At 53.3% G+C, this 12,426-nt stretch overlaps 1 protein-coding gene across 5 annotated transcripts in view; it reads right to left on the bottom strand.

Annotated features, from left to right (window-relative positions):
- The window catches only part of TG (thyroglobulin), a 253,423-nt gene extending 241,477 nt beyond the window's left edge, over positions 1 to 11,946 (bottom strand). For all 5 annotated transcript variants that reach the window (XM_053208437.1, XM_053208436.1, XM_027063873.2 and 2 more), the window contains exons 1-5: positions 11,789 to 11,946; positions 10,614 to 10,722; positions 9,298 to 9,395; positions 8,021 to 8,224; positions 7,099 to 7,258 (exon numbers count right to left, since the gene is read on the bottom strand). In XM_053208437.1, coding sequence (XP_053064412.1) covers positions 7,099 to 7,258; positions 8,021 to 8,224; positions 9,298 to 9,395; positions 10,614 to 10,722; positions 11,789 to 11,855 — 638 coding nt within the window. In that variant the 5' untranslated portion in view covers positions 11,856 to 11,946. The remainder of the gene's footprint in view (positions 1 to 7,098; positions 7,259 to 8,020; positions 8,225 to 9,297; positions 9,396 to 10,613; positions 10,723 to 11,788) is intronic.
- Positions 11,947 to 12,426: the final 480 nt, after the last annotated feature.

The raw sequence follows: 12,426 nt of genomic DNA on the forward strand, positions 1-12,426 counted from the left end.
ATGAAACTGAGGTGACATGAAACTTTATTAAAGAGTTCTTCCCGTGTGCAGTGATTAAGCAACCGGAGAGGCGCTTTTCATTGTTATGCGACATTGAGAGATTCGTTTCCGTGCCCTGGGGGTTGGCACACCTACCTATGTCTGGAAATATATCCCCAAACAATGAGTTCGCGAAAGCGGTAGCTCTCTGCACAAACAGATCCATTGCTGTGTGATCCGTTCCAGCAAAATACTGAAAACAAGCTCAGTGTCCAACGATAGGAAAATGAAGAAGCAAATTATAGTAAATTTCCTAAATGGATGCACGCGTAACACTCCGTGAAGACGGCAGCTAGCAAAATGGCCTGTACATACACCACAACGACCTCAACGGAAATGAAGCAGCATTGGAAGGCAACAGGCAACCCAGGAATCACTCAGAGCCTGAACAGGGGGCGTAGAAGGTACTAGCTAATTTGCATGGCAATGAATAGGCAACAAGCTTACAAGAGCACTGTAAGGTTATGGATTGTTTTCTCCGTGCCTTTGATCATTGTATATCTATAAGCTAAATAAAAAGGGGTGTTGTAGTAAGTGAATTCTGCGTAACAGAAACTAAAACCTCCCTTCACCCAGTCGTCACGGATTAGAGGTATATAATGAAAACAAAAAATGAATTGAAACCTGAGATAATTCATTCTGTCTCTTTTTTGACATTTATTTATTTTTGAGAGAGAGAGAGAGACGGAGTGTGAGCAGGGGAGGGGCAGAGAGCAAGGGAGAGACATAATCCAAAGCAATGTCCAGGCTCTGAGCTGGCAGCACAGAGCCGGACGCAGGGCTCGAACCCACCAACTGCGAGATCATGACCTGAGCCGAAGTCGGATGCTTAACCCACTGAGCCACCCAGGTGTCCCTGGGGTAATTCAATTCTAAGAGAGGTGACAGTAGTATAATAATCACTTCCATTCGTTGCACACTATCTTGTAAAAGACAACCTGCCAAATGTTTACTACATATTGACTTGTTTAACCCACTTAACACTCCTAAAAGGCAGGTGGACTTTTTTGGTACCCATTTTAGAGGTTAAGAAAGTAAAGTATGCTGGCCACCATCTTGAAATAGCGGTGGGAGACAGACTGCAAACCCAGGTCTTACGCCCCACGTGATGCCTCTGTCTGCCAGTGGTGTTCTTCACTGGGTGTTGGCTGCACCTGGTTCCCGTCGCACGTTCTCAGAGGCACACGACTCTCTTGTGTTCGGACACTCTCCCCTGTGTGCCCTTTCCCAATAGCTAATAGATGCGGAACACACACGCGCTGGAGAACACGGGAATGGGCCACCTGGCTGGCCCCGGGTTCCGAACCCGTAACAACACGAGACACGGGAGGTTCCAGTCACTCTAGTCCCGCGTTCTGCCAATTCACCCCAAAGGCCCTCTTCAGCGTCATGTCCCGGGGCCGGTGCCAGCAGAAGGAATTCTAAGCCTTCTTCATCCCACTACTTTGGGGGCAGAGTCCTCCTCCCTCGGTTTCCGGCCTTAGAAGCTACCCACTTCCTGGACCTCCATGTGCTTTTTGCATGGACCTCACGGTCGCTGTCCCCGCTTCTTGCATACGGGAGATCACTGTGGCTTTAGCTGGAGGGCGTCCTCCCAGGAAACCCCCCTGCACCATCGCCTGTAACCCCTCCTTGCCAATTTTGCGTGCACTGAAAAGAGTCCAGAGCTCCGGCCTTGGCCTAGCCACATGTGGTCACTGCCGTTAACCACTACGAATGAAAATAATAATGGGGGAACGTACTAGACGACCCAACACTGCACCAAGCACCCTCTTCACTCCTTCTCAGTCCTCACGACAACACTTACAAAGCTACACTTTGCAAACGAGAACGCTGGCCCTCGGAGTGGTAAACAGACTGGTTTAAGATCACCCAGCCCAGACCAGGGGGTGGGCATCCGCAGCTGGCGGGAAGGGGGGCTGCCTCTGAAACGGAGCCTGGTCCTCAGGGGACCCCGCCCCGCACCCAATGGGAAGTTCAAGCTCTGAATCTTCCTCGATCTCCTTAGTTCCCAAAGTCCGATTTGATACAATCTGATTTTTGTGGCTGATCTCTGAAACGGTACCACCGCCGTGAATTTTGGACTCTTCCCCCAGGGTAGCAGGTGACGGCGTAGAGGGTGGCTTTGTAGCTGCTTCCACTATCGTCACTGGTGCTTTCTGGGCGGCCAGGATGGGAGGGCCTTGGCCGTGCTTCCCACCTCCTGCTCATTGGATTCCCAACCCTTCTCTGCCACCCCAGCAGAAGTCCAGCCACTAACACTGAACCCGAGGTCCACGGGAAAGGGAGAAAGGTCCCATCCTCACATGTGGGCCAGCTAGGTTTGGAACCTGCTGTAAGGCCAAAGAAGGCTCCAGAGGATGTGAGCCTTGAGTGGGATTGCAAAGCTAAGAACGATGAATTGACAAGGAGAGAATGGAGAACACGTCTACAAGGATCTTTAGCCCGTCTCCAACTCCAAAGTGGGGGCAGAGGATGACAGTGTGGGCGGAAGGATTAGCTGAGAGGCTGGTAGTCACCGGGGCAGCGGCGGGGGTGGGGGGGGGGGCGGCACAGGTCTGGAGGAGAATGTTGGAACCCAAGCATCTCTGTCATGGACACACCGTTCCTGAACGTGCCCTGCCCACTCCCCTTCTGGGCACGGGGCTAAGGAAACTGACTGTCCTGTCTGTCTCTGTCCGGTCAAGTCACGGAGGATCCTACGGCACACGGCATCACCCCCTTTTATGAGGATCCGAAAAAGCTTTGCCCATCTTGAATAGAAGAACAGATTGTGTTCTTCTGAAAAACAGGTTTCCTTTTATCTGGCAGAAACCAAATAACTTAGACTGTTTTCTCTTGCTCTGGTTCTAAGGCTCCCAGACATAAGTAAGCAGCCGCTCATACCTGTGATAAGAATACTTTATAGAATGAACCGTATGTGCAACCTTTGCCTTGGCTCCTTCGTACGTTCTACTCTGATTTTGCCTTCCCTACGATTTCCTCTCTCTTCCTTTTCTCTCCTGTTCTGGGCGTGTCAGAAGAAAAGAGGAAGCGAAAATCAACACAGAGCTTGAAAACCAAAAAGGACATATTTCATCTAGTGAAAAAGGATGTGCCCTTTTTGTTGAATAAAAAGGAACAGCTCAGAATGATTGTAAGAAAGTGTTCAAGGGAGAAAATTGTAGTGTGGGGGGGACAGGATGGTAGGCCTGGTGCCCTCACATGGTGGCCAGCCCAGCGTTGGAGAAATCACGGCTATGGTTCAGTGGAACACGAAACGTCAGGCCCTGGCAGGCGTCTGGTCCTGGTCGCATACAGAGCGGCCCCCGTGCCCTGGGCTCAGGTAGCTGATACCATGGCTCAGTCAGATTCTCCATGCCACCCCCAGACGGGCCCTCCAGAAACCTAGCCATCCCTTAACAAATTAGCAATTTGTTTGGCTTCTCCTGTGCCCGAAGAGTGCCCCTTGAAGTAGGAGCTCTGACCCAGCACGGATGTCTCCGATGGTCAGTCTACAAGGACTTCTCCACATATTCCGGTAACGGTGACCCTTGGCGACGCATTAAGATGTATCTGATCCTTCTCCCTGGGTTATCTGACTAGCGGGGGTTACATCCTTGGTAAGACTGGTTACTAAGAAAATTTGAGTTTGCTTAGTCACAAAAGACGGGGCCTAAGAACAAAAACAAATTAACTGAATTTTAGCTCAGACCACTAAGGCCTTGGCAATGGCATCGGCTTTTAAGACCTTTATGTACAAAGCGTTTCCCTAGTTAGTGGTTGGACGAGGGCAACACGAAAGGCAGGGAAGAGTCGGGAGACCTACCAAAGCTTACTCACCACCACACATGGTTTTTCTAAGTCACCAGCCGAATAGGTGTAGTGAGCCGTGGCCTTCCGGAGGCAAAGGACCTCCTCAAATGCACAGACACTGCAGCCACGTTCAAGTACAGGTCATCACCCAGCACGTCTAAGAACCCACAGCAGGTTGGCAGATGAGCCCCCCCCCCCCCCAAGGCTTCCAGCCTCCCCTCCAGGTCCCATGCCAGTAAGCCAACCACTTCGTGTCACATCTCCGCTGGAATTTCCCGAAGAAACCCTCTCAGACTCAATATTCCACGATCCCACTTGTGACTTTCCTTTTCCAAACTCATCCTGCACCATCCGTCTAGAAGCCAGACTTTGGTTTGATTCTTCCTCCCTCTCACCCTCCACCTTCAATGAGTGCTGTGGATTCTATCCTGTGTAGGCTTCTCCCGCCGCCCTGTCTCCCCCACAGTCCCCCCCCCCCCATCACGTGTTCTAATCCACGCCTACGTCGTCTCTCACCTGGACCAGTGCAAGGAGCCTCCGGGCTCACGGAGCTCCCCCCACCAGCACCCACTTTGCTCTTCCCCAGCCAGTCCATTCTATGCTAAACTCAAGACATACCCAATCTCCGTCCCCAGGCTCAAAATTCTTGATGCAATGTTGGGGACATACTAATACTAGAAAAATTACTCCTTGCTTATCTGAAATTCAAATAGAACTGGCCGTCCTTTATTTTATCAGCAGCCTTAGGTACTAAGTCTAGACTCTCTACACGGCCTCTGTGGCTCCTACCATCATGCGCCGTAGAGCGGCTGGGCCTGGCCATGCCCAGGTCAGCTTACCGAGAAATCCCTGAAATTGGCTGGGCTTCCAGTAACCGACCACCCAACCCTTCCCATGACCTTCCTAAGTCGGAATTCCTCCAGAGACATGCTTACTTACATAAAGGAAAGGATCCCATTTCAGGAGTAAGTTTTTTTTGTTTGTCTGTCTGAAACAATGGATGCTTAGTCTTGAATTTTTGTATTTAACTCGACTGCCCTCTTGTGGAAGGAGCTATGAACCGTGCCTCAAGCTGGCACACAGGCTAATTATAAGCACAGACTGCGGGCCTACTGTGCAGGGAAAGAGAGTTGAATCAAGGTTGTGTGGGAGAGTGAACAGAGCCAAACAGCTCTAGAACCCACTAATTATGCTTCCCAGGGGGAGCTCCTTAGCCTCTGTGTTTCAGATTCCTCATCCGTATGCTAGAGAACGTAACCGTCCAATTATTTTTTGTAAATATTAAAGTAGGCAAAAGATTGTCCAATTGCCTGTATACAGTAAGCACTCAGTTGAACTTGAACTGAGCACACACTGGTTTGCATCCATGAGTATCAGTAAATCAGGCTGTTTGGAAATTCTTATGTGCACACGGGAAGACCATTCTCTAAGCCTGGGAGGAAACGCACCCTAACCCACGTTTGCTAAAGCTGGGTGCTACATGAGTAATCATGATCATTGCATTATAATTCACAATTGTCTCAGTGGTTTCAAAGACGAGGCCCCATCAGATCCTCACCACGACCTAGGGAGCAGGTGCTGTCTCCTTATTTCAGGTGGGGACACTGAGGCACAGAGATGCAGAGAGGGTAAATGATCAGGTCACTTTGCCAAGCAGTGGCAGAGTTAGAATGGGGGTCACAAAGGCAAATGTTATGGGCCCAGGCAGGTGATGCAGACAAAAGCAGGGAACAGGACACCTGGAGGGACCCAGAGCATTGGACCGTGTGTAATCAGTCCAAAAAGAACAGTTCAAGGCCAGCTTCTTGGTGCCATGGGAGGATTCAGGAATTCAGATTTTACGTATTAGGTGAAACATACAAAATTGCTGATGTTCAACTATTTTTACCTCCACAAGCAGAAATTCCATGGAGTTAACTTGAAATTTTCCAGTTTTTAAAATAATATGCAGTTCAAATAAGACTTCTCTATGGACAGTCCCTGTGCACAGGCCCCTAGCCTGTGACCCCTCCCAGCACAGCCCCTGGGGATCCTCTCTCTTGCAGAAGGAAAGAAACGGGCTGTTTTAGAAACCAGCCACATCGAGGCTCGGGTTCTCTCAGAGAATTCCCATCCGTTTTCACAGCCTAATATGCTTTACTGCTTTTATTTAGGACGTTTCAATCATGTCTGCAGGTCTGTGCCGTCCTCGCACAGTGATAAAGCAGCCATCTTGAACACCGAGAAACTATCCGATTATTTGGGCCAAGATCTATCCTGTATCTCCCTTTTTACGTTTGTTATTTAAATCCTTAAACTTATCTATAGGTCAGGGCGCCTGGGTGGCTCCCTCGGTTGAGCGTCCGACTTTGGCTCAGGTCACGATGTCACGGTTCGAGCCCCGTAGCGGGCTCGGTGCTGACAACTCGGAGCCTGGATCCTGCTTCAGATTCTGTGTCTCCCTCTCTCTCTGCCCCTCCCCCACTCACACTCGGTCTCTTTTTCTCTCTCTCTCTCTCTCAAAAATAAACGTGAAAAAAATTTAAACTTATTTAACAGGTGCCTATATGCACACCATTTACAAAACTGTATAAATACGGTCATACCCATGCTTGCCACGGTGACATCTTTTTTTTTTCCTTTTCTGCCAATTCCCTTCTCCCTCCTCCTGCTTCTCCGCAGCAACCTGACCCAGCCAATGGCCGTGGTAACCACCCAGCGAGTGTGGATTCATACTGCCCTCTGTGCTCAGCCAGTCCTGGACAGACACTAGGGCCGTTGGGTCATCGTAAAGGCACATAAAAGGATGTTTGCTTACTTGTTTTCTAAAAGAAAAATCACACAAGCGCCTAGTACCTTTTACCATATTATCATAATACGTGCGGCAGCATCCCGTCCAAATCAACTGGTATAGTTCCAGTGCGTTCTGTGTAACGGCTGCGCACATGTTTCTGGGGGGTGCACATCTATGCAGCTCTCCACCCTGGGTTTCTCAGTCACTTTGTCCCCAGTTTTCTGCTACAGTGAAAAACAAGGCAGAAGACATCCCAGTACATATGTCTTCACCCTGGGGTCTTTTTATTTCCCTGGGCTGCCTGGGCGGGAGCATCCACGTGTTTTTAATTTGAACGGCTGTTGCCCACTTGCCTCCTTAAAAATACTGTCGTCTTTCAGAGGTCCCCAGCAGCCTGTGCATGTGACAGCCCGCACGCACATGAGCTTTGGCAGGGACAGGAAGAGATGGCCCGGGGGTGGGCCTCCCCGCCAGAGGCCGGCTCCCCTTACCTGTTGTAGCTATGAACCAGGTCGAAAATCATCATGTCTGTGGTGTTGACAAACTTGCATTGGACCGGCAGGAAGTGCCCATCCGGAGAGCACTGAGGGGGTGACCTGTCTCCCACCCCGTGGAGGAGACGGCGGTTTCTTATCTCGCAGCTCCTGGGACCTACACATTTCAGAGGAAAAATTTTAAATTCTTAGGTATGAGGGGCGCCTGGGTGGCTCAGTCGGTTAAGCGTCCGATTTCGACTCAGGTCATGATCTCACGGCTCCCAGGTTCGAGCCCTACATTGGGCTCTGTGCTGACAGCTCAGAGCCCGGAGCCTGCTTCGGATTCGGTGTCTCCCGCTCTCTCTGCCCCTCCCCCTCTCGTGCTACCCTGTCCCTGTCTTTCCCAAAAATAGATATTAAAAAATAAATAAATAGGGGCGTCCGGGTGACTCAGTCGGTTGGGCATCCGACTTCGGCTCAGGTCATGATCTTGCGTTCATGGGTTCGAGCCCCACGTCGGGCTCTGTGCTGACAGCTCAGAGTCCAGAGCCTGCTTCGGATTCGGTGTCTCCCTCTCTCTGCCCCTCCCCCACTCACACTCTGTCTCTCTCTCTCTCTCTCTCTCACTCAAAAATAAAATAAAAACATTTTTAATAAGTAAATAAATAAATGCATTCTTAGGGACAAGGAGGTACATTCACTTCTGCAGTCCGGACGCGCACATTCACACCGGACGCGCACATTCACACCACACCCGTGACATCGATCCACCACGTGGAAATATGAGCAGGGTACAGCCTTCCTAAGATGCTCCCATCTTCTGTACTGAGGCCCAGGTCCTCTGCCTTTTGGCCGGGAGGCCCGGCAAAGTCACGGTTATGTGCGGAAAGCTGGACGCCCTGGGCACGTGTGCTACGCTGGGGCCCCTGGCACTTACATCGCGTGGGCCTCCCCGGCTGGCGGGTCCCGTACACCTCCATCCCTTCCGCATCCACGCACCAGCACTGTCCCCGCCACGGGTCACACTGCACGGGCGCGTACTCCCCCGAATCCTGACACTGAGGGAGGTAGGATGTGGCCGTGCTGTTAACATAGCCTCTCAGCAGGATCTGCTGCCTCTGCAGCTGGCAGAAAGACAGACCTGAGGGTGCACAGAGCAGGGTCAGAGCTTCGGGCCCCCTCCCCGGACACGGGGACGCATCCGTCCCACCCACAACAACCCAGGGATCCTCAGAGAAGGCAGCCGGCTCAGGCCCAGCGCTCCGACTGTCCAGCTTTATCCCAGGATTTCTCCCAGCAGCCTGTGGGCCAAGTGAGGGGGTGGGGGAGGCTCCACGGTGCCCTGTCAGTCAACCAGACACCCCACAGCCCGGGCGCTGCAGAGGGGAGGGGCAAATGCACTGTGGGCTGGCTGCTGGCATCCCACGGCCCTGCCCACTCCTTCGCTGTGTGGGCCTGGGAGTCCCTGCAGCACCCCCGGCCTCCCTTCTCGCCTCCAGGGTTGAGACACAACTGCCTCCCTCGGTGTCCGTGTGCATGTGGATTAGTGACCTTGACCATCACCACCCCCGCTGAATCCCTACTGTGTGCCCAGTGTTTTACACATGCTTTAAATCCGGTGAGGTGGAGCCTACGTTCCTGTCACAGACGAGGAACCCCAGCTCAGCGAGGGTAGGGGACCCGGCCTGGGTCATTCCGCCCGACAGCGCTGGGGAGCCAGCCTGCCCCCCCCCCCCCCGCCCAACCCCCAAGCCCGCAAGCCTGGCAGCAAACAACTAGCACCCAAAACGGAGCTTTCCTCCTTAAAGGAGACCTTTTGTTCCTGGCTCAATCACACATTTTAAGATGACCAGCTTGAAGTGAACTTTGTTTTAGGCTTAGCCGTGACATGCTTTATGGGGGCGGGAGCAGGGAGGGCTGCGTGGCTTCCACTATTCACGATAATGATTATTTTAACAGTGAAGAGTTCACCGAAGTCTCAAGTTTGAGACGCACCTGATGTGAGAAACACCAGGTGTATACGGCTTAATCCCGCTTCCAGGGGCCCCCAGTGTCCCCTGAGCTCAGTAGCTGACCGACTGTCCCACTGGATTCTCACTGCAGCCCTTCAGGAAGTAGGGCCTCGGGTGCGGGACCCCCAACCTAACTGGAAGAGGAACATCCAGCAGCCAGAGGGAGACCCCCGTTCCCTCGGACGGCCCCTCACGCACTTACAGGCCACTGGCCGCCCGGGCTGCCTGCTTCCAGGCACCTCCTTGCCCTCGGCGCCCACGCACCAGCAGGAGCCACCGTCATCCTCGCACTGGACTGTCCTGCGGGCAAGAGAGACACCACACGCAGACAGAGTTACTGGGCCCCAAAGCCACAACCCGGCTTCCCTTCCTTCTCCCTTTCCCTTCTGTCAAGTTTTAATTCAATTAAATTAGGGAGAAACTGGGGCACCTGGCCTAGCTCAGTCGGTCAAGGGTCCCGCTTCGGCTCCGGTCACGATGTTATGGCGACATAAACAGGGCTGGCAAAGGTGAGCCTTCCTGCACCTCCTGTGCCCCTCCACCCTTCCCAGAGGCCCAAGCAGGGAGCGGAGCACAGCGTCTCTGTGCTTTTGCAAGGGGGGAAGAGTGCTGAGAACGCACAGGAAATAAAGGGAGGTGGGGATGCTTCCTGGGGGGGGGGGGGTTCCCAGAGCACAGTCCACAGACTCCCCGAGTCCGGTGTGACCAGAATAGCAGGGAAAGTGAACATCCAAGCCCGCATGAAGGATCCTCGTGCATTCTGCTCCACCCAGGTCCCACATCCTCAGCGGGGCCTTCCCTTCCCATCCACTACCCCTGCCCCTACCTGTCACTAGCCCCTGCCCCTGCAGGGTATCCCCCACCCCCCCGCAGATTACCTCTCCACTCTACAGGGACAGGGTCCTGGATGCGAGTTCACGTTAGGGCAGCCCAAATCCCCTTCCAGAGAGGAGCTCTGGCTCCAGCTCTGACTTCTCAAGAGCACATGCGGGGAAGAGGCGCCAAAGCAGAAATCACTCCGCCCCCGCCCCTTTCATTACAGCAAATGGGCTGGGGCACCTGGGTGGCTCAGCCGGTTGAGCATCCAACTTCAGCTCAGGTCATGATCTGAGCTTGTGGGTTCAAGCCCCGCATCAGGCTCTGTGCAGACAGCTCAGAGCCTGGAGCCTGCTTCAGATTCGGCGTCTCCCTCTCTCTCTGCCCCTATCTCCCCTCTCTCTCAAAAATAAATAAACATTTAAAAACATTTAAAAAAAAAAAGGAAATGGGCTGAAAGTTTGGGCAGGAAAAGAAGAGAAGTTCTTGGCCCTGGCTGGGATGAAACAGGGACCGGGGCGCTCTGGGTCATATTATCCAGTCCATTAGCCTGGGGGAACTGAACCTAGAGGTGGGCCCCACCCACCTGACAGTGGCCACCTGTCACGTTTCTGGGGGGGGAGGGGGGCTGGTGAGGGCTCAGTGCGGGGCCTTAAGGTCTCTTGGGGACCCCAGGAGTGCACAGGGCTGGGGCAGCCTTACTGGTAGCTGCCGTCTTCTGCGCACTGAGGAACATAGTCTGCTCGCTCCAGAAACGCCCTCTCCCTCTGCAGCTCGCAGGGACGTAGAGGCTGGGCGTCCACCTGGTATTCTGGGAAAAGGGAAGCAGCTCATCAAGGAGGGGTGTGGATGGGATTCCAGTAGCAAAGATGGGGGTCCCTGCAGCACAGGTGCTCTCCTGGCGTCATCAGCACCAATTACGTTCTGACTCGCAATGTTGTTTCCAAGTTCGCGATTCACACGTTTCCAAGTAGGACTTTAGCTCATTTAACCCTCAACCTCTCCTGGGAGGTGATACCTGCATCTTCCCCACGTGGCACTAACACTGTGAAAGCCACCTGCTCGAGGTCACACAGCTGCAAAGAGAAGGGTTCAAAGTCAACCCTCAGACACTGCGTTCTGAACCACGGTGAACCACGTGTGTGAACCACACTGAACCACGGCATCCGAGCGCCAGAAAGACGGTGTTCTTGAATTTATCAAGCGGTTCCCTGTGGGCAGAGCCTCTCCCAGCCCAGGTCAGGAATGCAAATTAATCAGCAACCCCTGTGGGTCAGGCGTCCTCGTCGTATTCTCCTTTGAGAACACATGTGACATGCAGGCACGCACTTGGAGATCACGACCGCGTCGGGAGGTTAGTGTCCCTGTCTTCCTTTTGCAAACAGAAAAGGGAAGCTAACACTTATCCAAAGTCCCACAGCAAGTGGCCAACCTCTGCTCACTATTTCACCGCCTCTATTTCACTGCACAGGTGGATGTGGTTTTTGGTTTGCTGTGGTTTTTCTTCACTACCTGCCGATGACTTCTCAAACGCCTCGTGTGGATGACCTTGGCCCGAGACCGCCAAGGGAATAAAGCCAGGTATCAACGCCAAAACTCACTAACAGGATCGGGTGGGCTGAGCTCAAATTGAATTGGGAAGATCTGATTTCCCACCTCCTCTCCCACCAGTCGCTGGCTCCGTGCCCTCAAGGTAATTTAGTCCGACTCTCAACACCACTGTCTCTTCATCGGAAAACCGTCCGCAGGACATGGTGGGGACTAAACGAGATCACAAATGTTCCCAGGCGCAGGGGCAGAGCCTGGCTGATGTCGGGGTTGTGACCCGAGAGCTCCCTCCAGACCCTCTGCTCCTTGGCCTTGAACCCGCAACTCACCAAAGATGTTGGCCGACACCAAGCAGGCTGAGCCCAGCAGACTGAGGACCCACGGGGCCAGGACCATTTCTGTGGGCCCGTCCGGGGACGAAGGCGAACAAGCCACTGCCCGCCCTAGGCTCTGGCCAGGGAGCCTTTATAGAGCCTCTCTGGCACCGCCACCCCCACCCCCACGGGCACTCAGGGAAGCTGTGTTTTCTCTGCCCGTCACAAGGGGTTCCTCCACCTGCGTCTGCTCCCTCCGAGGACACTCGTGTGGCCAGTGGGGGACAGGAATCTCGTTGAGGCTCTGTGAAGCAGAACCTAGTGGAGTGACTTTGAAATTCATCTTTGCAGGTGAAGAAAGTTCTATGGTTTTGTGGGCCACAGGCTCAGGCCTCCCGGGAACAAAGCATTTCCTCTATCTCTCCCTTCTTTCCTCTCCTTCTTCCTTCCTCTCTCCCTCCTTTCTTCTTCGCTCCCTCCCTCCCTTTCCTCCCTTCCTTCCTTCCTTCCTCCCTCCCTCCCTCCCTCCGTTTCCTTCCTTCCTCCCTCCCTCCCTTTCCTCCCTTCCTTCCTCCATCTCTTTCCTTCCCTCCCTGCCTTCTTCCTTTCCTTCCTTCCCCTCCTTTTCCTCCCTTCCATCCTTCCTCCCTCCC

This window comes from Acinonyx jubatus, chromosome F2, assembly GCF_027475565.1.
Source record: "Acinonyx jubatus isolate Ajub_Pintada_27869175 chromosome F2, VMU_Ajub_asm_v1.0, whole genome shotgun sequence".
In the NCBI taxonomy this organism is placed as follows: domain Eukaryota; kingdom Metazoa; phylum Chordata; class Mammalia; order Carnivora; family Felidae; genus Acinonyx; species Acinonyx jubatus.